Source organism: Aquarana catesbeiana, linkage group LG08, assembly GCF_042186555.1.
Source record: "Aquarana catesbeiana isolate 2022-GZ linkage group LG08, ASM4218655v1, whole genome shotgun sequence".
In the NCBI taxonomy this organism is placed as follows: Eukaryota; Metazoa; Chordata; class Amphibia; order Anura; family Ranidae; genus Aquarana; species Aquarana catesbeiana.
In genome coordinates this window covers 75,641,169-75,667,258 of record NC_133331.1, presented here as the reverse complement: position 1 = coordinate 75,667,258, position 26,090 = coordinate 75,641,169, and the positions used below count along the sequence as shown (strand labels likewise).

Below are 26,090 nucleotides of genomic sequence, written 5' to 3'. Positions count from 1 at the left end.
ATATTGTGGGTATGCCATGTTTAGGGTATGTGGGTTGAGAGTAAAATCCGTGGAGTTTTTCAGGGATGGAGGCCACCAATGAGAGTTTAGAGGATTTAAGGAAGTGGCTGATTCTTGCGTGTGTGTATGCTTAAGATTCTGGGAGATGGTGTTAATTTTGGAGGTCCTTGAACATTTTCAGTGAGTTTTGTGATGTGAGGTCTAGCAGGGAGTTGATTCCATAAGTGTGCCAACACTGGATTCTGGGGTCTGGGATTTGACCCATTAGTGCTCTGAGAGGGATGGAGTAGGAGTGTGTGGGTTGAATTGGGGGTGTGTCATAAGTTAACTTCTTCCAGGCCAGGAGTAGGGATGAGCCGAACACCCCCCCGGTTCGGTTCGCAGCAGAACTTGCGAACAGGAAAAAAATTTGTTCGAACACGCGAACACCGTTAAAGCCTATGGGACACGAACATTAATAATCAAAAGTGCTAATTTTAAAGGCTTATATGCAAGTTATTGTCATAAAAACTGTTTGGGGACCTGGGTCCTGCCCCAGGGGACATGGATTAATGCAAAAAGAATTTTTAAAAACGGCCGTTTTTTCAGGAGCAGTGATTTTAATAATGCTAAAAGTGAAACAATAAAAGTGTAATATTCCTTTAAATTTCGTACCTGGGGGGTGTCTATAGTATGCCTGTAAAGGGGTGCATGTTTCCCGTGTTTAGAACAGCCTGACAGCAAAATGACATTTCAAAGGAAAAAAGTTATTTAAAACTACTCATGGCTATTAATGAATTGTCGGTCCGACAATACACATAAAAGATCATTGATAAAAACGGCATGGGATTTCCCCACAGGGGAACCCCGACCCAGAATAAAAAAAAAACTTGTGGGGGTCCCCCTAAATTCCATACCAGGCCCTTCAGGTCTGGTATGGATATTAAGGGGAACCCCGCGCCAAAATAAAAAAAAAAATGGCGTGGGGTCCCCTCAAAAATCCATACCAGACCCTTATCCGAGCAGGCAACCTGACAGGCCACAGGAAAAGAGGGGGGACAAGAGAGCCCCCCCTCCTGAACCATACCAGGCCACATGCCCTCAACATTGGGAGGGTGCTTTGAGGTAGCCCCCCAAAGCACCTTGTCCCCATGTTGATGGGGAGAAGGGCCTCATCACTTTTTTTGTGAAATGGTACCAATTCACACGGGGGGCTGGGATCTGGGGGTCCCCTTGTTAAAGAGGGCTTCCAGATTCCGATAAGCTTCCCGCCCGCAGACCCCCACAACCACCGGCCAAGGGTTGTGGGGATGAGGCCCTTCTCCCCATCAACATGGGGACAAGGTGCTTTGGGGGGCTACCTCAAAGTCACCCTCCCAATGTTGAGGGCATGTGGCCTGGTACGGTTAAGGAGGGGGGACGCTCTCTCATCCCCCCTCTTTTCCTGCGGCCTGCCTGGTTGCATGCTCGGATAAGGGTCTGGTATGGATTTTTTGGGGGACCCCACGCCATTTTTTTAAAAATCTTGTTTCGGGGTTCCCCTGTGGGGAAATCCCATGCCATTTTTATCAATGAACTTTTATGTGTATTGTCGGACCGACAATTCATTATAGCCGCGAGTAGTTTTAAATGACTTTTTTTCCTTTGAAATGTAATTTTGCTGTCAGACTGTTCTAAACACGGGAAACATGCGCCCCTTTACAGGCATACTATAGACACCCCCCAGGTATGAAATTTAAAGGAATATTACACTTTCATTGTTTCACTTTAAGCATTAATAAAATCACTGCTCCCGAAAAAATGGCCGTTTTTAAAAATTCTTTTTGCATTGATACATGTCCTCTGGGGCAGGATCCAGGTCCCCAAACACTTTTTATGACAATACCATGCATATAAGCCTTTAAAATTAGCACTTTTGTTTTCTCCCATAGACTTTTAAAGGATGATCCACGGCTTTCGAATTTGCCGCGAACACCCCAAATTGTTCGCTGTTCAGCGAACTGGCAAACATGAGTTCGACTCAAACTTGAAGCTCATCCCTAGCCAGGAGTGATGCTGTCATTGACTGGGAGAAAGGTGATGTAGATATTGGGGAGCCTGCAGTAGTGAGAAGAAGAGTGTCCGATGACGTATGATTCGCATGGTGTGAGGCTTCTATACTCGACCAAAGTTTGTTGGTTGAGGGGTGCCACCAGTAGTATAGTTGGTCCAGAATAGAGGCGTAGTAATAGGTGCGGATGTGGGGAAGCCCTACTCCGCCATGGTTATGGTGTCTTGTTAAAATATGGTTAGCACATCTAGGGGGTTTTTTGTTCCATATTAATTTTATGAGTTGTCCTTGCACCGAGGCAAAGAAGGACTGCGGAACTGGTAATACTACTGTGCGAAATAGATATATGAGTTTGGGCAAGACCATCATTTTGAATGAGGCTATTATTCCCAGTGTCGAGAGGCTAGAGACTTTCATTTGGTTGAGTATTAGGGGAAGTTGTTTTTTGAGAGTTCTGTAGTTTAGGTCATATAGCTGATGTGGGCTTGGCGATAGTTCAGTTCCTAGGTAAAGAAAAGCCTGAGTAACCCATGTGTAGGGAAGCTTTTGTTTTAGTAGGGATTTCTCTTGTTCAAAGAAGTTCATTGGAAGGATGAGGGATTTGCTGGCATTGAGTTTGTAGAAAGACACTGAGCTGAACTGGTGAAGAATTTCTTGGATCGCCTGTAATGATTGCTTTGGGTTGGAGATCATAAGAATGATGTCGTCCGCGAACAAACTTATTTTGTGATCTGTACCATTACAGGAGATCCCTGAAACGTGTTGGTCAGTCCTAATTGTGGATTCTAGGGGTTCCATTAGGAGAGCAAATATGATCAGGGAGAGCGGACAGCCTTGGCGTGTGCCATTGGAGATCCTGAAGAGTTTGGATAGCATACCTTCCGTCAGGACTCTAGCAGAGGGGTTGGAGTACAGAGAGAGTATTGCCGCCTGAAACCAGCCTTTGATACCAAATTTGGAGAGCGCTGCTTTCAGGAGTCCCCAATGCACCCTATCAAATGCCTTCTCCGCATCCAGGGATAGGAGCAGAGAAGGAACTTTTAATTGGGTGGCTCGGTGGATTGGATTAATCACTCTTCTGGTTGCATCTGGTGCTTGCCTGTCAGGTACGAAACCAGCTTGGTCCGGGTGGATTAGATCGGTAAGTAGGGGGAGTAGTCTAGATGCTATAACTTTGGTTAGTAGTTTGACGTCAGTATTAAGGAGAGATATAGGTCTGTAGTTAGTGGTGGAGGTGGGGTTTTTTTTCTGGTTTAGGTATGGTTGTTGTCACGGAACGTCCCTCACTCCGCTTGAGTGCTTCTGTTAGTAGACCACTGCCTCTCAGTCTGAATCTAGATATCAGATATTCCAACCGCTCATAAGCACAAAACAAGATGAGACTCGCTTAGCTGCTAACATGGACTCATTTATTAGAAGCAGAATACAGTCTTATATACAGTAGAAGAGGAGGTTCCCCCCTCCTGCTCATATTACTCTAACAATACACCTGTAACCTAATTAACCTAATTAACATGAGCTAATTTACTAAATCATTTACCCAGACTAGATGACTCAGAGACATGACCTTTAGGATACAGACTTGTGGTCGTTAGACATCAAAGAAATCCTGGATAGCTGCACTCCAAAAATATTTGCCTTTATTCAATAAAGTGTCATCCAAAATACAGGTCACAGCAGAGTGAAACAAAGCTTACGCGTTTCCCACTACACAGAGTGCTTAGTCAGCCGCTTAGTCAGCCACCGTAGCTTAAGCCTTCCATTGGGTTGTCATCCGCTATCAAGAGACATGCTTGGGATACATGCCACCGGAGGGCTCTGTAGCTCTCATCCAGCTTCATCTCTGCCTAGACCAGCCTGCTTAATTCACCTGTCTGCTCCTTGTGTGGTTTTTCTCCCAAAACAGCAACCTGCTAACATGGACTCATTTATTAGAACCAGAATACAGTTTTATATACAGTAGAAGAGGAGGTTCCCCTCCTCCTGCTCATATTACTCTAACAATACACCTGTAACCTAATTAACCTAATTAACATGAGCTAGTTTACTAAATCATTTACCCAGACTAGATGACACAGAGACATGACCTTTAGGACACAGACTTGTGGTCACCGAGCTTCACACAGTAGTATAAACACAATAGCAGGAGCTAATTACAGTTAACAATACAAACAACAATGAGTGGAATACTCTTAGAAGCTGTGGTAAGCCAGACTAGACTTATTTACAATAAACACATTATAGCAGACAACAAGACAGGTAGTTGGAGTTGATGATACTAGCATCTCCTCACAGTATGTGTCCCAACAGTATGAATCAGTCACTATTTCTAATATGGCAAATACAGGGTCCCCAGAGTCTGTGTGTCCTGGGGGACAAGGACCCGAATCCAAAGTAACAACACCTCAAGGGTCCCCCAAATGCCAGGGCCCATAATCTGTAGGCAAGAGGCTGGCATTCAGTCCCCTCCAAAAGCCTCTGTCCCGGGTGAGTCTGTCACAGTTGTGATGATGGATCGTAGCATGTCCAGTGGGAGGGAGCCAGAGGAAGCAGCAGAATTGAAGAGATTGGTAAGATGGAGAGAAAGAACGTTGGCAAATTGTTTGTAATACTCGTTGACGAATCCATCTTCGCCTGGGGATTTATTGCTGGGGAGGGATCTGATTGCGTCCAGAATTTCATCTCCTGTAAAGGGTTTTGACAGCTGCTGCAGCTGATCTGTGGATATAGATAGGAGGTTAACCTTTGACAGGAATTCCTGGATGAGGGAGTCTGTGGGCTGTGGGGTGGAGGGGTCAGTGGCTAGATTATAGAGGGATGAGTAATTATCACTGAAGGCATTTGCAATATCCTGAGGGTTGCTTAGTAATTGTTTTATGGTAGGATGGTGTAAGGCTACAATTTTACTTTTAGTTCTTTGGGTTTTTACTTTGCAAGTAAGGCATTGGCTTTATTCCCTAGTGCATAAAAACTTGCTTTGCTAAGTTTAAGGTTAGTTTCAAATTTGTAAAGTAGTATAGAGCGAAGTTTTGATCTAGGAGTGAGAATCTTATTAGTAAGTTTGTTCTATGAGTGAGAATCTTATTAGTAATAGTATGGGATAGGGTTTGTTTATTGAGTGTTTCTAGTTGGTCAATTTGGGATAGTATCTCCTTAATTTGCTGCGTCCTCTGTTTTTTAATCTTACTATACAATTTGATAAGAACGCCCTGCATGTACACTTTGTATGTAGACCAAAGTACAACTGAAGTGAGATGGGCCTGTTGTCCGCTCTCCTACAGTGATGATGACAGGGGCGTGGTCTGACCACGCGATAGTTCCAATTGTTGAGTCTGTGATGTCTTGAAGCGTGTGTTTGTCTACCAGAAAAAAGTCGATGCAGGAATAGGATAATTGAGATAGAGAGAAGTAGGAGAAGTCTCATTCTGAGCCGTGGTGGCATCTCCAGATGTTGTATAGTCCATGTGCTTGAAGAAATGGGTTCAGGGTAGGTCTTCGGTGACGGGTGACGGGAGGTTGATTTGGTGTCCATGTCAGGGTCCCCAACTATATTAAAGTCACCTCCTATCATAACTTTGCCTCTTTTGATACTAGTCACTTTTTTGTATAGACGTTTGCAGAAGCGAATTTGCTGTTTATTTGGGCCATAGATGTTGACTAAGGTGTACGGGATTCGGTTGATGTCACAAATTAGTATCAAATATCGACCCTGTGGATCCGCAATGTTTTGGTGTAGGTTAAAGTGTAAGGAGTCCCGGATGACAGTCATGACTCCATTTTTTTTCTTTGGGCTTGAGGCTAGAAAGATCTGGCTACAGTTCTTTAGTTTGAATTGGGGGGTTTTGGTAGAGGCAAAGTGCGTTTCCTGCACTAGGACAATATCCGTTTTTTGCGTCTTGGCTTCTTTGAGAAGTGCTGATCTTTTCTGGGGGGTGTTCAGGCCCTCACATTTATCGAGAGCAGTTTTAAAGCCATGACAAGGTGGCTAGTGCTGTACAAGAGTGTCTACGGATGTAGATGATTCAGTAGGAAGAACAAAAAAAAAAAGCACTGTGGAGCTGGTACTAGGGTGGGGTGGAAGGTGAGTAAAAAGTAAGAGCTCCAAAGGAGAAAACTTTGGAGCTCAATGAGCAGTAAATACTGCTGAAAAGGTACCTATATGAGGGCAGGTAGACTACCTTGATTTGGGTGCGTCTACAAACAAAAGTCCAGGCACGCGGTTACGAATGAATAGTGCTGCAGGTACCCGGCAAATTTGGCGTATGAGAGACAGGGTCTTGGAGAAGGTTCAGACTTGTTGGTAGGTTCCTCCAGTTTCTATTTGAGAAGTGGTCTGGTCATTGGGATCAAGGGTGACCCTTGGGATAATGCGCCAATCTTTCAGGAGTTGAAGGCCTGAAGAGAGGGTTCTCATGGCATAGGTCTTGCTTTGATGAGTGATGAGTAATTTGGTGGGGAATCCCCATTTGTAGGGGATTTTGTGGTTCTGAAGGGCTTTAGTGATTGTTGCAAGCTGCCTGCGATTTTCCATGGTCGCTTTGGAGAGGTCAGCATAAAGATTGATGGAGGAAAAGGGTCCAGGGAGTCTAGTCGTGCATTTTGCTGCATACATAATGCGGTCCTTGACTGTGAAAAAATGGATGCGAGCTAGAACATCTCTGGGTACGAATGGTGGCAGATGGGGAGGTCTAGGGAGTCGATGTGATCTATCAATCTCCAGATCACGATTTGTCAGGTCAGGGATCAGTGAGCGCATGAAAGACTGTAGGAATTTTGTCAGGTCAGATGATTGGACCGATTCCGGTATATTGCGGAATTTGATGTTGTTTCTGCGAGAGCGATCTTCCAGGTCTGCCAATTTGAGTCGGATTAGTTGGATCTCATCCTCATGGTCTGTGACTGCATCCACCATTTCATTGTGAGCAGTGTACAGCTCATCTACTCTGGCTTCTAAAGTGTTAATACCCTGGTCATGCTTTTGTACAGACACTGATAAGGAGGATACCGCTGTGGATAAGTCAGTGTACAAAGTCTGCTTTAGGGACAGGAGCATATTCTTCATGGTCTGTTCTGACAGGGGCTGATCTGATGCAGGGAATGGTTGTTGAGAAGGAGGGAGAGAGAATAGGCAGGGGACAATGCATTGTCCTGATCATGCTCTGGTCCCTCCGTTCTAGGTCTAGATTTGGCAGGGCTGGCCGTGGAGGGTGAGTTAGGGGGAGAGGACTCACCGTTGTTGCCTGTGGGTGAGATTGTCCCAGAGAGCTGGTGATATAGCTGATCTGGAGGATCGGAGGAGAGCCGCACTGTGTTTCCCTGGGTCCCACCGGCGCCATCTTGATTGCTGCTCAGGCAGGGAGGAGGCTGTGAGCTTCCACGGCGATTTGAACTCCTTCCTCCGCTTGGACATCGCGGACAGAAGGTGCTAGTGTGCTTCGGGAGTGAGGTGGGGTACTTGTGACCCTGGGGTAGCTAGGTTGTCGCTAGAGCGGGGTTGTCTGCAGAGCTGCGGGATTAAGCCACCATTCACTTCATTCACTCGCTAAGCCACGCCCCCTAGTTGGTGATTTAACCCACTAGGATGTACCCTGTAAAAATTACCAAATTAGTATGAAGTATTCCTTTACTTTGTCATAACCTACTACTCATTGCCTGTTTGTACAAATGGATACAGTTTTGGTAAAAAAAATCAAAGTAGATGCTTTTCCAACTGACTAAATAAAAAATGATTATTCCACAGTAGCATTTGTAAAATACAAACAGTTTACTTTTTATTTGATGGTGCTTACCTGTATCTCTACAATTTCATGCTGAAAAGAAATAAACAGAAGAAAAGCATGAAGGTTACCACAACTCATGCTTATCACATATATATATTTGTAATTTACATTCTGCAAACAAACTTTTAAAATACGGTATAGAATATATTTTAGGAGTCACCCAAAAAAAAGAACATTCCAGTGTTTGATCCTGGGAAGTAATAACTCATCCAGAATAGTATTATTTATTATTATTATTATTATCATCATCACAAATTCTTAGTATTACATTTCAGCTTTTATCTTAGCTTTTTTTTTTCTTGTCTTATTTATCAACTAGTTTTATTTCTAGCATACCGTTTGGAAGAAGAACAATATTATAGGGCTGTTACTGATTAAAATTTTCGTGTTCGATTAATCGTTTTTTTTTTAATCGACTAATTTTGATTAATTATAACGCATATACAGATCCAACTACTTTTAGCTGATTTAGCACCGTTGTTATGGCAACGCCCGAAGCCGGACATAGCGGGCATGGCTAGGACATCACACGTCATAAACTCAGCCTCACCGTGCCCATAATCTTAGCCTCACCGTGCCCATAATGCTGTCTCACCGTGCCCATAATGCTGTCTCACCGTGCCCATAATCGCAGCCTCGCCGTGCCTATAATGGCAGCCTCAGCGTGCCCATAATCGCAGCCTCACTGTAGTCAGTGCCTGTGCCTGGATTACACAGTCTGCAGACATCTCCCGCTGTGTCTCTCGGAGCTGAGTGTGAAAACTTTGGCCGCGCTGTGAGAAAAGTCCCGCCCTCCTCCTAGATCAGCTCATGTGATAAACAGAACACTGCGTCTATCACACGAGCTGATCTAGGAGGAGGGCGGGACTTTTCTCACAGCACGGTCAAAGTTTTCACATTCAGCTCGGAGACACACAGTGGGAGATGCCCGCAGACTGTGTATGACATATAGTGGAGGAGGAGGGAGCGCTGCGCTGCAGCTACAGCTTGGCCCAAAGCGGCCCCAGGGCAGGCAGCCTACCGATCAAAAAAATTTTGATCGATCAAAAAAATGAATGATTAATCGAGGAATTAATCATTAATTTCCGCAGCCCTACAATATTATTAACCATACACCATACAAGCTTTTAACATCTCACGGAGCACTGTTCAATCTATCATCCGAAAATTAAAAGAGCATGGCACAACTACAAACCTACCAAGACATGGCCGTCCACCTAAACTGACAGGCCGGGCAAGGAGAGCATTAATCAGAGAAGCAGCCAAGAGGCCCATGGTAACTCTGGAGAAGCTGCAGAGATCCACAGCTCAAATGGAAGATTCTGTCCACAGAACAACTATTAGTTGTGTACGCCACAAATCTGGCCTTTATGGAAGATTGGCCAGAAGAAAGCCATTGTTGAAAGAAAGCCAAAAGAAAGCCAAAAGAAGTCCCGTTTGCAGTTTGAGAAGCGATGTGGGGACACAGCAATCACGTGGAAGAAGGTGCTCTGGTCAGATGAGACCAAAATTGAACTTTTTGGCCAAAAGCAAAATGGTATGTGTGGCAGAAAACTAACACTGCACATTACCCTGAACACACCATTCCCACCATGAAACATGGTGGTGGCAGCATTATGTTGTGGGGATGCTTTTCTTCAGGAGGGACAGGGAAGCTGGTCAGAGTTGATGGGAAGATGGATGGAGCCAAATACAGGGCAATCTTAGAAGAAAACCTGTTAGAGTTTGCAAAAGACTTGAGACTGGGGCGGAGGTTCACCGTCCAGCAGGACAATGACCCTAAACAGACAGCCAGAGCTACAATGGAATGGTTTTGATCAATGCATATTTATGTGTTAAAATGGCCCAGTCACAGTCCAGACCTAAATCCAATTGAGAATGTGTGGCAAGACTTGAAAATTGCTTTTCATAAACGCTGAATCTAATGCCCCGTACACACGGTCGGATTTTCCAAAGGAAAATGTGTGATGGGACCTTGTTGTCGGAAATTCCGACCGTGTGTAGGCTCCATCACACATTTTCCATCGGATTTTACGACACACAAAGTTTGAGAGCAGGATATAAAATTTTCTGACAACAAAATCCGTTGTCGGAAATTCCGATGGTGTGTACACAAATCCGATGGACAAAGTGCCACGCATGCTCAGAATAAATAAAGAGATGAAAGCTATTGGCCACTGCCCCATTTATAGTCCCGACGTACGCGTTTTACGTCACCGCGTTTAGAACGATTGGATTTTCCGATAACTTTGTGTGACCGTGTGTATGCAAGACAAGTTTGAGCCAACTTCCGTCGGAAAAAATCCTAGGATTTTGTTGTCGGAATGTCCGAACAAAGTCCGACCGTGTGTACGGGGCATAACAGAGCTTGAGCTACTGTATGTTGCAAAGAAGAATGGGCAAAAACTCAATTTTGCAAAGCTGGTAGAGACACCCCCAAAAAGACTTGCAGCTGTAATTTCATCGAAATGTGGTTCTACAAAGTATTGACTCAGGGGGGCTGAATACATATGCACGCCACACTGTTCACATATTTATTTGTAAAAAATGTTGAAAAACATTTATCATTTTCTTGGTCTATCATGTAAAATCCCAATAAAATACATTTACATTTTTAGTTGCAACATGACAAAATGTGGAAAATTTCAAGGGGGTATGAATACATTTTCAAGGCACTGTATATCAGAGTGATATATAGAAATACAAAATGCAAGAATGCTCTTGTTCTGGGTCTATGCCTCATCAACGTATCCAATGAAAAGCCTTCGTATCTTAACCACTTGCCATCCGCACGCCGTTGTTTGACCGTGGCAGTATGGCACTCCTGCGCGAATCGCCGTAGCTGTACGGCGCATGCTTTAGGGAGTATAGGGGGAGCACGTGTGACGTAGGAGCCAATGCGCGTGGCTAGAGTCCGCGATGGCCGCTGGCTACCCGCGTTTGTTTCTGAGAAGGACAGTATGGAGATCTGTCAATGTAAACAGACAGATCTCCATTCTGTCAGGGGAGTAGAGACAGATTGTCTGCTCCTAGTACTTAGGAGCAGTGACTGGTCTCCTTCCCCAGTCAGTCCCATCCCCCCCACAGTTACAAACACACTGTGGGAACACACTTAACCCCTTGATTGCCCCCTAGTGCCCATATGAATGAAGCATAACAATTTTCATGCCGAGTTCCACCCAAAAGTGGAACTTCCGCTTATCTGCTTCATTCCCCCCCCCCTCCGGTGCCACATTTAGCACCTTTGACAGGTAACCTTCCCCACTTCCGAGAAACAGTGCCTCAGAAGTTTGGCCTCCCTCCTTCTTCCTTCGCCACCAGGCCAGTTAGAAAGCACAGAGCGCTTCGCGCATAAGCAGTTGGGTACCAGTGATGAATGGCGGCGGCAGCACCTGACAGCTGATCTGAAAATCGTCTGGGGTGCAGACATTGTGGGCTCCCTGCACAGGTAAGTGTCCATATATTAAATGTCAGCATTTTAATATATTTATTTGTAGTTGCTGACTTTTCATTTTTTTCCCCTAGGCGGAGCTAGGGAGCACTGTAAACTGTTTCTCTTTAAGATGGATTTCCTTGATAACAAGGGATGAAAGCACTGATCTTTAATATGACCCACTGCAGAAAATATGAAACATCCTCTTTGCCTTGTCCGATTCCCTTCCCCTGACAAACTCTTCACATGAGTTCATTGACTAAGTCAAGGTGAACTTGATCAGAAAAGTAGACAGATTATAAGTAGTGGAGTCTTCTGTACCTACTGGAGTAGATCAGTTTTATGATCTAAAGTGCAGATTATGCAAACCCTATTGTAGTATAGACCATTCAAGCTTTGTTTATTTTCTCTTACAACATGCAACAGTTTATTGCACAAGATGTAAAGTCCATGACTGTTGTATAACAGATGTGTTTAACTCCCAAAACTTATTACCCCACCTAAATACCTTACTCATATTAACCAAGACCACACCAAGGTTTTGGGGTAAGAAAGGCCGTAGCAGCCTACTTTATTTTAACAAATATAAAACTCTCTTCAAATAAACACATAAAACATACAAGTAAACAACTGTTATTAAACCCTAAAACTCTAGCGTTGGTCTGAGCAGGAACTTCATAAACATCTGTGTTAATATCCATATTACACTGCGGTCCTTCTCAAGTGTATTAACCCTGCCTCAAGCCGAAAAGCTGGCTCAGAGACTACCACTGGCCGCAGTGCCCCCATTATCACTTCCCGGCTAACCTCCATTAACCGGGAACCACCATCAGGACCCATCCCAACGATAGTCTCGATCTCTTCCTTCTGAAATCTTCCTTCCCCTGCACAGACCAACGCCCGCCACTGCTACGACATCCCATCCACCAGCACCTGTCAGGAAAAACGTAAAAACAACAACCTACAAAATTAAACAATCCACCACTAGGGAGGGTGGGCAGGAACTTCCCCCTAAGCTTTGGTGACTCATCCAAGGCGGTGTCACTTTTTATGAATTCCTCCAGCCCCTCCCCCTCGGCTCCATAATACCACCCCTCTGCTTAGTTAATCTCCCTGTTAACCCCGTCATGCACGCCCTGCGCCTATCCACTTCATTACTATTGCTCCAGGCTTTCTTGACTGTTGTATAACAGATGTGTTTAACTCCCAAAACTTATTACCCCACCTAAATACCTTACTCATATTAACCGAGACCACACCAAGGTTTTGGGGTAAGAAAGGCCGTAGCAGCCTACTTTATTTTAACAAATATAAAACTCTCTTCAAATAAACATATAAAACATACAAGTAAACAACATCTGTTATTAAACCCTAAAACCCTAGCGTTGGTCTGAGCAGGAACTTCGTAAACATCTGTGTTAATATCCATATTATACTGCGGTCCCTCTCAAGTGTATTAACCCTGCCTCAACCGACAAGCTGGCCGCAGTGCCCCCATTATCACTTCCCGGCTAACCTTCGTTAACCGGGAACCACCATCAGGACCCATCCCAACGATAGTCCCGATCTCTTCCTTCTGACATCTTCCTTCCCCTGCACAGACCAACGCCCGCCACAGCATCCAAGAGTAATCCCCTTACACATGGATGCCCCTCCACACCCAAAGTGCTCGCAGAATTCCGTCCTGAAGGCCCAAAACCCACATGTCTATGCCTACATCATTCAGATGCACAACATCCTTCCTCAAATATCTCCAGGTCTCAAACTCCAACTCTAAATGTCGTATCGCCTACCCCCCATTCCTCACCATGAACTTGCTCACCTCTCTATTGATCTTCCTCTGGGCCCTGTAAACACCCTCCACTGACCTGGCCATCCTCCATGTCGTACGCGCCACCATATCCAACCAGACAATGACCATATCAGGGAATTCTTCCATCAAACGCCAAACATCCAACTTGATGTCTCGCGTGATGTCGATCATTGACCTGACCCCCAAATTATTGCCGTCTACGTGCAGGATTAAAACGTCAGGCGGTCTGTCCCTGGCTGCATAACACTGCACCTCCGAGACTAACCTACCCCACAACATTCCCGGGACTCCCAACCATTTTATACAGGCCTCTCTCCTGTCAAAACCCAACTGCCTGCCCTCATATCATACGTCCCCTCTCCGGGCCCCCCAGCACACATAGGAATGGCCCATTATCCAGACCAGTCCTGCCGCTGAACCTGAAAGTAGAAGAAAAACAAAAACACCACACCATGACCATCAATATTCAAAAGCACCATACCCGGGCAGACTGAAAAGTCACTACCCACACTACTACATTACAAACCCACCACCAAGTGGGGCCGAACATATGACCGGAACCTACTAGATTCCCACCGCCCAATGCGTTTTACCGCTTCTACATCCATCCCTTGTCTGGCTGCCTCTGTAGCTGCCCCTATCCTAAACGAGTGAGATGAAAATGCTTTATCCTCTAAACCCAACCTCTCTAGGCATTTTCTATAAACAGCCACAAACTGAAAACGTGACAAAGGAGTTCCATCTTCATGTACCAGAAGAGCGCCTTGCACCGCCGGGAAAACCTCCAAGAAGACCCTTACCACCCCCACTGGGCACATAGGCGAACTCGGAATTGGATACACCTGTACCAACCTCCCTTTTCCAGCTTGGTCTGTCTTCGATCTCCGTAACCACAAGGACACCCCTTCAAGGACACCCCTTCATCTCTACATGCCACCTCCTGACTCCCCAGTCCCCCATTACCTTCTTTGAAGGAGTGACCAATTCCACAATCCTAAACGCCCCAAAGAACGCCAACAAAAATGCCACTTTGAACAAATTAACTTCATATTCAGAGGAACACACATCCCCCAGCCTGGCTACCATACCCAGAAGAATCTCAAAGGTCACAGGCCTCCTGGTATCCTTCCGGGCCACCGATCGCCGATAACCTTTGACAGCCTGCCATACCCAAAAATCCTTTGTGAGATCAGGCAGCCCTTGTAATTTAAACAAGAAAGCTAAACCTGCCAGCTGCGCATTTATTACGGAGGCTGACACACACTCCTCCGTCTTTCTTGCGACGTAGTATAAAACAAGTAACCGCACTACCTGCCCAGTCGGCTCCTCGCCCACCTCTTGCACAAATGCCAGCCACTCCCTCCATACCTTCGTGTATGCTGACCACATAGACCCACTTACTGACCGCTTTATCCATCCCGCGATGAATCCAATGCTATCCCCCACAACCACTCGGGACAAGGTACCCCTTGCTGCTCCGAATCCGGTGCCAACTCTCGGAACCTGTCCCACTGGAAGCGAGATAAGGCATCAGCTATCACATTTTCCACACCCGGCAGGTGTACAGCATGAATGAAAACATTTAGTTGTAAACATCTCAAAACCAAATGTTGAAGTAATCTAATAACTGGCGGAGAAGACGCCGTATTCCTATTGATTACCTGCACCAACCCCAAATTGTCCCCATGGAAACGCATCTTCAGATCCCTGAACGATGCTCCCCACAATTCCACCGCAAGTACTACTGGAAATAATTCCGACAGCACCAGATTCTTAGTGAAACCTGCTTCGATCCATGTCCGTGGCCAAGGACCTGCGCTCCATTGTCCCTGGAAAAAGGCCCCGAAACCTGTGGACCTCGCTGCATCCGTGAAGAGTTCCAGGTCAAAATTGCTAACAGGCCCTGACATCCATAACGCTCGGCTGTTGAATGACTCCAAAAAGATATGCCATACCCTCAAGTCATCCCTATGTGTTCTGACCAATCGCACAAAGTGTCTTGGGGACTTAATTCCGCCCGTACTCGCTGCCAGTCTGCGACTGAACACCCTCCCCATAGCTAAGATACGGCACGCAAAATTAAGCTTGCCCAACATAGATTGCAGCAAACGCAGTTGCACTTCCCGCAATCCGATCAGCCCTGCAATTTCCTTTTTCAAGTCCGCCAACTTATCCTCCAGTAACCTGCATTCCATTGTGTCTGAATCCAGGACAATGCCTAGGAACGTGATGACCATACAAGGTCCCTCTGTTTTTTCAGCCGCCAAAGGAAGTCCAAACCTGCCCGCAATGTGCTCTAGCGTTACCAAAAGCACTGCGCAAGTTCTGGAAGAAGCCGGCCCTATACACAAGAAGTCGTCCAAGTAATGAATTATCGAATTCACACCCGACACATCCCGTACTACCCATTCTACAAAAGAGCTGAACTGCTCGAATATCGCACACAATATAGAGCAACCCATCGGTAAGGACTGGTCAACGTAAAACTTGTCGTCCCAATGACATCCTAGCAACCGGAAACTGTTAGGGTGGACTGGTAATAGTCAAAAAGCCGATTCCACATCAGCCTTTGCCATCAAGGCTCCTTTTCTGTAACAACGCACCCACCCCACAGCAGCATCAAATGATGTATATGTCACTGAGCACGCCTCCTGATCTATGGCATCATTCACCGACCCACCTTTTGGAAAGAACAGGTGATGGATGAGCCTGAATTTATTGGGTTCCTTTTTAGGCACTACCCCCAATGGTGACACCACCAGATCGGCCAGAGGCGCCAACGGAAAAGGACCCCCCATCCTCCCCAGTGCATCCTCCTTACGAAGTTTCTCGGAAACCACATCTGGATGTTGCAAAGCTGACAGTAGGTTGGGAGATATGGGAGGAACAACCTCCAACGTACAGGGAATTCTAAATCCTACCGTGAAACCTTCCTCCAGTAAATGCGCCGCTTCTCTATCCGGATACCTACCGAGAAACGGACGCATCCTTTTGACTTTCGCCGGGGTCCTCTCTCTTGTGTCCAGCCTCCTCGGCACGGCCTTTTCCCTGCTTGAAACATCTGGACACCGGATGAGCTCCACCGCACCCTGAACACTCATGCTAGTACCTACAGGTACCCCCAAACTTGCATGTCCCTGTATTGTATTGCCAACACACCCCTTTTTTGTTTCTGGCCGATTGTCCCTGGGCCGAAGGTCCACTGCCCCCCCCCCCTGAAAAAACTGATTCGGTGACCACGCTGTCGTCATCAGGCGCGTCCATAAGCTTATGTCTTTGTGGTCCCATCGCAGCTCCGGACGAACCGCTCTCTGCTGACGGAATTGCTCGTTATATCTCAGCCACGCCGTACCACCATAAACCCTATAAGCTTCCCCTATTGAATCCTGATAACAAAACAGCGCCGAACAGTGTTCGGGTTGCTTTTCCCCAATGACAATTGCCATGATGGCAAACGCCTGCAGCCAATTGACAAATGTCCTCAGGATCAACCTGTATCTTCTCTTCTCCTCGTCCCCCTTCTTAGAACCATCCGGTTTTACTATCTAAATTGAACTTTTCCAATGGTAGTAGAGAAAAAAATCTCCACATACTCACCTTTCCGCTTCTCCCGAACCTCCTGCTTCAGGTGAGCTCCTAACGGCCCCTCATAACAAACATAAACTTCACATTTTGCTGCATCCGCTAGCCTAAATATATCCTGCCGCACCGCAGTCTCACTTGCCACAGCCGTCTTGCCCGTCCCCTGCGGAACACTGGTAACTGCCACTACCGCGGCTGGCAAAGTAACAGCCGCCGTAACTGCTGGTGCCACGGCACCTACTCCCGACGTAGTGCCCTCCCCAGTTCCCCCTGCTGGCGGGACCCAAGCAGCCGCCAGCCCGATGATGGCCTTTCCTGCATTTTCAAACATCTGCACCAGCTCTTTTATACCCTCCAAGAAGTCCAATAAACCCACAGCCCCCCCGGCAGCCTCCCCCGCCTCCCCCACTGGCTGTCAAAACATCAGACCTACCCTCAGGCCCTATGCTCCCTGGCAAACACGAATCAGTTACAATTGAAGATGACTTACCGGGCTGCACAGGTGTTGCCCCATCAGCCGACCGTCTGCCATCCACCGCTGCCGTCCTCCCGGAAAGGGGGGCCGCCTCCTCTTCCGACCCGGATAGATCCCCCGTCACATTCAGAACCAGATCTTCCTCTTCTTCGGATGAAAGCCGAAGGAGGCCTGTCCTTACCATAAGTGCTGGACAGACAGCCAGCCTACTTCCAAATTTCCATCAAGGGCATAGCCCATTACAGCAACTTTAAATGCTGGCAAGGTCAAGAAACTGCAGCAAGCTGTGACATAACCATAAAGGAAAAAAGGGGCGGAAAGGGGCGGGAGGGTGGGCAGCTCTTCCATCCACTTCTTCAAAAGACCCAGAATTCCCTGGGGGCAATAATTTTCTGAGCCCAGGCCCAGCCCACCCCCCATATTTCCACCAATTCTTTGTGACCATCAACCACCTTGTCTGGCACCTGGCCATGCCCCCATCAGTCAAGGCTCTCTTTCCCTATAGGGGCTCAAGAGGCCTTAATTCTTACTGTATGAAGGCAAGAGTACTCGCACAGTGGTCCAGAGGGAGTTGACCTTCCTGCTAAATCGCTCCCGCTAAACCAGTGTTTCATTTCTTCACAATCTCTTCCCTTTTTTTGGTCTGTTTTGTTCTTAATTGCTCTGTATATTCATAGTCAGATATACAGTACATTTAGATTTGCCTGTTCATGATTGCTCAATCTAACTGTTTATTTGGTGTCCTATTCAAACTATCCTTTGACGCTGTTCCAGGAATTTGTTGACTGTCATTTTGAACTTATTGCTTAACCTTTGTTAATAAAGAATCTGCAGTGCTAAATCTAAATAGTGTTTGCTAATAATTTAAAGGGGTGTTCAATTTATCAGAACCTAGAGCTTCAGAAACTCTGAGGAGTTTACAGGGTCAAGGCAGCACAAGAGAGCAAGCATCATCCAGCAGCTCCTACAAGGGAAGCCCTACATATGCATGATGTGCTACAGTAGTGTGAATGGGGGCTAATAATGGATGTCGCAGTCCTTTCCAAGTACCTAGGTTTCTATACTGTATGCTCAACAGCAATGTAACATTTTCCTATGAACTCATCAGTCACAGTCCTCACCTTTTTGTTTGAAGCTCGGAAATTCTGATCCATACACAACATATGGAATTTCACTAAAAATAATGAAACGCATGTCAGCAATAATAGTACATTCAGCCTATGAATAGTGGAAAAAATATATTGTTTAACAATGCCTAACAAATTATAGAGTAGCACTGGCAAATTCCCCTCATCCATTGCAAACTGTATAAACTTCAGTATGTTATAGCAGTGTTTATCAACTCCAGTCCTCAAGGCACCCCGACAGGTCATGTTTTCAGGATTTCCCTCAGATGAAACAGCTGTGGTCATTACTAAGGCAGTGAAACTGATCAAATCACCTCTGCAAAATAATGGCAAGCCTGAAAACATGACCTGTTGGGGCGCCTTGAGGACTGGAGTTGAGAAACACTGTGTTATAGTATCAGAAAAATGTACTGCTGCCCCTTTAAATGTGCACTCAAAGGTAACAATAGTAAAAACATTGACAATCAAAATAAAAAAAGAAGTGACAACTAGGGATGAGCTTCGTGTTCGAGTCGAACCCATGTTCGACTCGAACATCGGCTGTTCGCCCGTTCGCCGAATTGCGAACGATATGGGCCGTTCGCGCTAAATTCGTGTGGCGCGTCACGGCCCATAATTCACTGCGGCATCGCAGTGCATTGCTGGCTGATGATTGGCCAAGCATGCACTATGACCCGCATGTTTGGCCAATCACAGCGCCGTCAGTAGAGAGAGCTGTAATTGGCCAAAGCCAGGGTGGCTTTGGCCAATTATGGCTCAGGGGATTTAGTACACACCCCACACTATATAAGGCCGCCTGCACGGCGGCCCTGTGTAGTGTGTGTTCCGGTGTGCTGAGAGATAGAGAGAGAGAGACAGTGTCATTTGATTTGAGTTAGATAGATTAGGCAGAACAGTCAGTCAGTTAGCTGCACTTACAGTGTATTGTGTATATATATGCATCCCAGGTGTTGCATATATATATATACACTGTATTCAGTTTAGCTAGATCCGTTCCTGTTATCTTCTATCTAGACTATTTACATTTAATGCAGTGCGTCCTGCTCACAGTGTTCAGCTAGATCCGTTCCTGCTATTTACATTTAGTGCAGTGCGTCCTGCTCACAGTGTTCAGCTAGATCCGTTCCTGTTATCTTCTAGACTATTTACATTTAGTGCAGTGCGTCCTGCTCACAGTGTTCAGCTAGATCCGTTCCTGCAATTTACATTTAGTGCAGTGCGTCCTGCTCACAGTGTTCAGCTAGATCCGTTCCTGCTATTTACATTTAGTGCAGTGCGTCCTGCTCACAGTGTTCAGCTAGATCCGTTCCTGCTATTTACATTTAGTGCAGTGCGTCCTGCTCACAGTGTTCAGCTAGATCCGTTCCTGTTATTTACATTTAGTGCAGTGCGTCCTGCTCACAGTGTTCAGCTAGATCCGTTCCTGCTATTTACATTTAGTGCAGTGCGTCCTGCTCACAGTGTTCAGCTAGATCCATTCCTACTATTTACATTTAGTGCAGTGCGTCCTGCTCACAGTGTTCAGCTAGATCCGTTCCTGCTATTTACATTTAGTGCAGTGCGTCCTGCTCACAGTGTTCAGCTAGATCCGTTCCTGTTATCTTCTAGACTATTTACATTTAGTGCAGTGCGTCCTGCTCACAGTGTTCAGCTAGATCTGTTCCTGTTATTTACATTTAGTGCAGTGCGTCCTGCTCACAGTGTTCAGCTAGATCCGTTCCTGCTATTTACATTTAGTGCAGTGCGTCCTGCTCACAGTGTTCAGCTAGAGCCGTTCCTGCTATTTACATTTAGTGCAGTGCGTCCTGCTCACAGTGTTCAGCTAGATCCGTTCCTGTTATCTTCTAGACTATTTACATTTAGTGCAGTGCGTCCTGCTCACAGTGTTCAGCTAGATCCGTTCCTGCTATTTACATTTAGTGCAGTGCGTCCTGCTCACAGTGTTCAGCTAGATCCGTTCCTGTTATCTTCTAGACTATTTACATTTAGTGCAGTGCGTCCTGCTCACAGTGTTCAGCTAGATCCGTTCCTGTTATCTTCTAGACTATTTACATTTAGTGCAGTGCGTCCTGCTCACAGTGTTCAGCTAGATCCGTTCCTGTTATCTTCTAGACTATTTACATTTAGTGCAGTGCGTCCTGCTCACAGTGTTCAGCTAGATCCGTTCCTGTTATCTTCTAGACTATTTACATTTAGTGCAGTGCGTCCTGCTCACAGTGTTCAGCTAGATCCGTTCCTGTTATCTTCCTACTGACAGGCAGGCTTGTCTGGTTACAGTATATAAAGCTACCTGAAGAAAATTACAGGTGTTCTATTTGATCCTATTAGTACCACGGTCAGGCAGCTAGACTATTTACATTTAGTACAGTGCGTCCTGCTCACAGTGTTCAGCTAGATCCGTTCCTGTTATCTTCCTACTGACAGGCAGGCTTGTCTGGTTACAGTATATAAAGCTACCTGAAGAAAATTACAGGTGTTCTATTTGATCCTATTAGTACCACGGTCAGGCAGCTAGACTATTTACATTTAGTACAGTGCGTCCTGCTCACAGTGTACAGCTAGATCCGTTCCTGTTATCTTCCTACTGACAGGCAGGCTTGTCTGGTTACAGTATATAAAGCTACCTGAAGAAAATTACAGGTGTTCTATTTGATCCTATTAGTACCACGGTCAGGCAGCTAGACTATTTACATTTAGTACAGTGCGTCCTGCTCACAGTGTTCAGCTAGATCCGTTCCTGTTATCTTCCTACTGACAGGCAGGCTTGTCTGGTTACAGTATATAAAGCTACCTGAAGAAAATTACAGGTGTTCTATCCCAGCTTAGTGCAGCTACAGGCCATTAGTATGTCTGGAAGGCCAAGAAGGAGAGGCAGACAGTCACAAGCCAATAAGAGAGGGCAAGCAGGCTCTGTGTCTAGTGCTGGTCGTGGAGACGGTGCATCCTCATCAGCACGTGGCCATGGGACACGCTTGGCCTTTTTTTCGGCAGCTGGCCGTGTTGAGCCGCAACATGCGGAAGACTTGGTCGAGTGGATGACCAAGCCGTCCTCATCCTCCTCATCCTCTCTCACCCATGCCCAGGGTGCTTTGTCTGGCAAAGCAGCGGCCTCTTCCCTCAGCTCAATGTCATCAGTGACTCCTTCCCTAGCTCCACCATGTCCTCATGAGGATTCCCTCGAACTGTTTGACCACAGTGTTGGGTACATGCTCCAGGAGGATGCCCAGCGTTTGGAAGGCTCTGATGACGATACTGAGCTCGATGAAGGCAGTAACATGAGCACGGACAGAGGGGGTGCCCAAGAAGGACAGCAATCTGGCAGTCATGCTCCCCCTGCTGCAGCATACTGCCAGGTTTGCTCCAGTGATGAGGAGGGAGGGGATGATGAGGTCACTGACTCAACGTGGGTGCCTGATAGGAGAGAGGAGGAGGAGGAGGAGGAGGAGGAGGAGGAGGCGGCGGCACATCACCAACGAGGCAGGATGCCCTCCAGGGGCCAGCCTAAGGGCAGCACATTGACTGCATCACACCCCAAAGCTCCACATGTGCAGGGCGCTGCAGTCTCTGCGCGTTATTCAAAAAGTTCTTTGGTGTGGGCCTTTTTTGAGACGAGTGCATCAGATCGCACTGCTGCTATTTGCAACATATGTCTCAAGCGTATCTCGCGTGGCCAAAACATCTCCCGCTTGGGTACCACATGCTTGACCAGACATATGTTGACCTGCCATGCAGTTCGTTGGCAAGCGTATCTAAAAGACCCACACCAAAGAACAAAGAGGATCTCTCCTTGCTCCTCATCAGCTGAGATTTCCAACCCCACTAGACCTTCAGTCCTCTCTGAGACCTGCAGTGAGAGGAATGAAGGTGTAGAATTAGGTGTGTCACAGCCAAGTACTTGTGGGCAATCTGCTTTTGGTACACCGACGTCAGATTGTACCAGGCAAATTTCCCTGCCCCAGCTGCTGCACCGCCGAAAGAAGTTTGCTCCCAGCCATCCACATGCCCAGCGGTTGAATGCTAGCTTGGCAAAATTGCTAGCACTTCAACTGCTGCCTTTTCAGTTGGTAGACTCTGCCCCCTTCCGTGAGTTTGTGGAATGTGAGGTTCCTCAGTGGCAGGTACCCAAACGCCACTTTTTCTCACGGAAGGCGATTCCGGCTCTCTACCGGCATGTGGAAGGCAATGTCCATGCCTCGCTGGACAGGGCGGTCAGCGGTAAGGTGCATATTACCGCTGACTCATGGTCCAGCAGGCATGGACAGGGACGTTACCTAAGTTTCACGGCGCATTGGGTGACTCTGCTGGCAGCTGGGAAGGATGCAGGACAAGGTGCAGTAGTGTTGGAGGTTGTTCCGCCACCACGCCTCCAAAATGCTGATTGTGACACACCTCTCTCCTCCACCCCCTCCTCTTCTTCTTCCTCCATGGCCTCTTCCTCGGAACCAGCGGTGCTCCATAGGCGTTCAAGGGGCTACGCAAGTACGCAGGCCAAAAGATGCCATGCGGTGCTTGAGCTGGTGTGCTTGGGGGACAGGAGCCACACTGTGGCAGAGGTTCTGTCAGCTCTGCAGGGGCAGGTTCAGAGGTGGTTGACGCCACGCCAACTTAAGGCAGGAATGGTGGTTTGCGACAATGGCACCAACCTCCTCTCTGCCCTCCGACAGGGACAAATGACCCATGTGCCCTGTTTGGCTCACGTCCTTAACTTGGTGGTGCAGCGGTTCTTGGGCAGGTACCCGGGCTTACAGGATGTCCTGAGGCAGGCCAGGAAAGTCTGTGTGCATTTCCGCCGGTCATATAATGCCAGTGCTCGGCTGACGGACCTCCAAAAGGAGTTTAACCTGCCCAAGAACCGCCTAATCTGTGACATGCCCACCAGGTGGAACTCAACGTTGGCCATGCTGCAGCGGCTGCACATGCAGCAGAGGGCCATCAATGAGTACCTGTGCGACTATGGCACCAGGACAGGGTCAGGGGAGCTTGGTTTTTTTTCCCCACGCCAGTGGGCCATGATCAAGGATGCATGCACTGTCCTGTCACCATTCGAGGAGGCCACGAGGATGGTGAGCAGTGACAGTGCATGCATCAGTGACACTGTCCCCCTTGTCCACCTGTTGGAGCACACGCTGCGTGGAATAATGGACAGGGCACTTGAGGCAGAACAGAGGCAGGAAGAGGAGGACTTCCTTAGCTCTCAAGGCCCCCTTTATCCAGACAGTGTTCCTGCGTGCCCGCCGATCACACAGGAAGAGGACGAGGAGGAAGAGGAGGAGGAGGAAGATTGTGTCAGTATGGAGGTGGAGCCTGGCACTCAGCATCAGCAGCAGTCTTTAAGGGATCAGTCCCAAGAAACACATGGACTTGTACGTGGCTGGGAGGAGGTGGCTGCGGACCATGTCGTTCTTAGTGACCCAGAGGACTCCGGACCGAATGCCTCAGCAAACCTACGCTGCATGGCCTCCCTGATCCTGCAAAGCCTGCGTAAGGATCCTCGTATTCGTGGTATCAAGGAGAAGGACCAATACTGGCTGGCAACCCTCCTTGATCCACGTTACAAGGGTAAGGTTGCGGACCTTATCTTGCCATCGCAGAGGGAGCAGAGGATGAAACATCTTCGGGAGGCCTTGCAGAAAGGTCTGTACAACGCGTTCCCAGAGACTGGGAGGTTACAAACTCCTGTTTCTGGACAACGTGTTGCTGAGGCTTCGGTCAGTCAAAGAAGGAGCGGTGTTGAAGGTGGCCGTCTGACCGATGCGTTCAGACAATTTTTTGGTCCGCAGCCCCAAGGTATGATCGGTTCCAGCAACCATCGCCAGCGTCTGTTTTACATGGTGCAGGAATACCTAGGGGCAAGATCAGACTTGGACACCTTTCCCACCGAAAATCCTCTGGGTTACTGGGTCTTGAGGATGGATCACTGGCCAGAGCTTGCACAGTATGCAATTGAGCTACTGGCCTGTCCTGCATCCAGCGTTCTTTCGGAACGCACATTCAGTGCTGCTGGAGGCATGGTAACCGATCACAGGGTGCGTCTGTCCACCGACTCGGTCGATCGGCTGACCTTCATAAAAATGAATGAGTCTTGGATCACCACCAGCTACCAAGCACCTGATGCTGATGTAACCGAATAATTTTTTTTGAAATCTCAGATCCCTTCAAAGACTGCCTATGCTGATGCTGAGTGACTATCCCTGAGTAATTATCCTCTTCCTCCTCAATCATCACGCTGATAGCTTGTAAGAACATTTTTGGTTCTGGGCGCCACCACCAGTGCCTAAGGCACAATTTTTCAGCCCCTGTTTAACAGGGGCGTGTAATTACAATTTTTGATGTAATACTTTGCAGCAGGGCTCGTTCCTGCATTCCAACTAGAGTGTCTGTGAGGGGTTGCAGTGTTGTGGCACCAGCACCAGTGCCTAAGGCCCAATTTTTCTGCCCCTGTCTAACAGGGGCGTGTAATTACAATTTTTGATGCAATACTTTGCAGCAGGGCTCGTTCCTGCGTTCCAACTAGAGTGTCTGTGAGGGGTTGCAGTGTTGTGGCACCAGCACCAATGCCTAAGGCCCAATTTTTCTGCCCCTGTCTAACAGGGGCATGTAATTACAATTTTTGATGCAATACTTTGCAGCAGGGCTCGTTCCTGCGTTCCAACTAGAGTGTCTGTGAGGGGTTGCAGTGTTGTGGCACCAGCACCAGTGCCTAAGGCCCAATTTTTCTGCCCCTGTCTAACAGGGGCGTGTAATTACAATTTTTGAAGCAATACTTTGCAGCAGGGCTCGTTCCTGCGTTCCAACTAGAGTGTCTGTGAGGGGTTGCAGTGTTGTGGCACCAGCACCAGTGCCTAAGGCCTAATTTTTCAGCTCCTGTTCAACAGGGGCATGTTATTACAATTCTTGATCTAATATTTCACAGCAGGGCCCTGTGAGGGCTTACAGTGTTGTGGCCACAGCAACACCTAAGGCCCAAATTTCTGCTGAGTATATAGGGCAGGACCCTACTTTCAAACATCTAACTTACAAACGACTCCTACTTGCAAACGGAAGGAGACAACAGGAAGTGAGATGAAATCTACCCCTAGGAAGGGAAATTCTCTCCTGTAAGAGTTAATATGGGAAAACAATTTCTCCTTTCCACTGATGCTTTCCAATCCTTGTTCCACAAAAAAACCCAAATTTTCAAAAAACATTTTTCATTGGGACAAAAAAGTGAGGTGAAATCTTCTGAAGAGGAGGAAAGACAGCAAAACAAATGTCACAGGGGTGATAACCCTTCCCTATGTTTTCCAAAAAGCTTAGAAAAGATTTTTTGGCTGGAGCTAAACACGTTAAAAATGTTCAAAATTACAAACAGATTCTACTTAACAACAAACCTACAGTCCCTGTCTTGTTTGCACCGCCTGTATACTGCTGTTCAGAGTATATAGGGCCTGGTGGCCCCACACCTTTCCTTATTTTAATTTGGGTGCGGGGTTCCCCTTAATATCCATATAAGACCCAAAGGGCCTGGTAATGGACTGGGGGGTACCCATGCCGTTTGTCTCACTGATTTTCATCCATATTGCCATGACCCGACATGACATTAAACCCGCAAGCAGTTTTAAATGAGATTTTTTCCTTTAAAAATGACATTTGGTGCAGGGACTGTTCTAAACATGGGAAACACGCGTCACTTTACAGGCATACTATAGACACCCCCCAGGTACGATATTTAAAGGAATATTTCACTTTTTTTTTTTTACTTTAAGCATCATTAAAATCACTGCTCCCGAAAAAACGGCCGTTTTTAAAAGTTTTTTTTGCATTGATACATGTCCCCTGGGGTAGGACCCGGGTCCCCAAACCCTTTTTAGG

At 47.0% G+C, this 26,090-nt stretch overlaps 1 protein-coding gene across 1 annotated transcript in view; it reads right to left on the bottom strand.

The window, feature by feature from the left end:
* The window catches only part of LOC141105853 (alpha-2-macroglobulin-like), a 368,197-nt gene that overhangs the window by 330,317 nt on the left and 11,790 nt on the right, over positions 1–26,090 (bottom strand). The window contains exons 4-5 of the mRNA XM_073595997.1: positions 18,234–18,286; positions 7,819–7,839 (exon numbers count right to left, since the gene is read on the bottom strand). Coding sequence (XP_073452098.1) covers positions 7,819–7,839; positions 18,234–18,286 — 74 coding nt within the window. The remainder of the gene's footprint in view (positions 1–7,818; positions 7,840–18,233; positions 18,287–26,090) is intronic.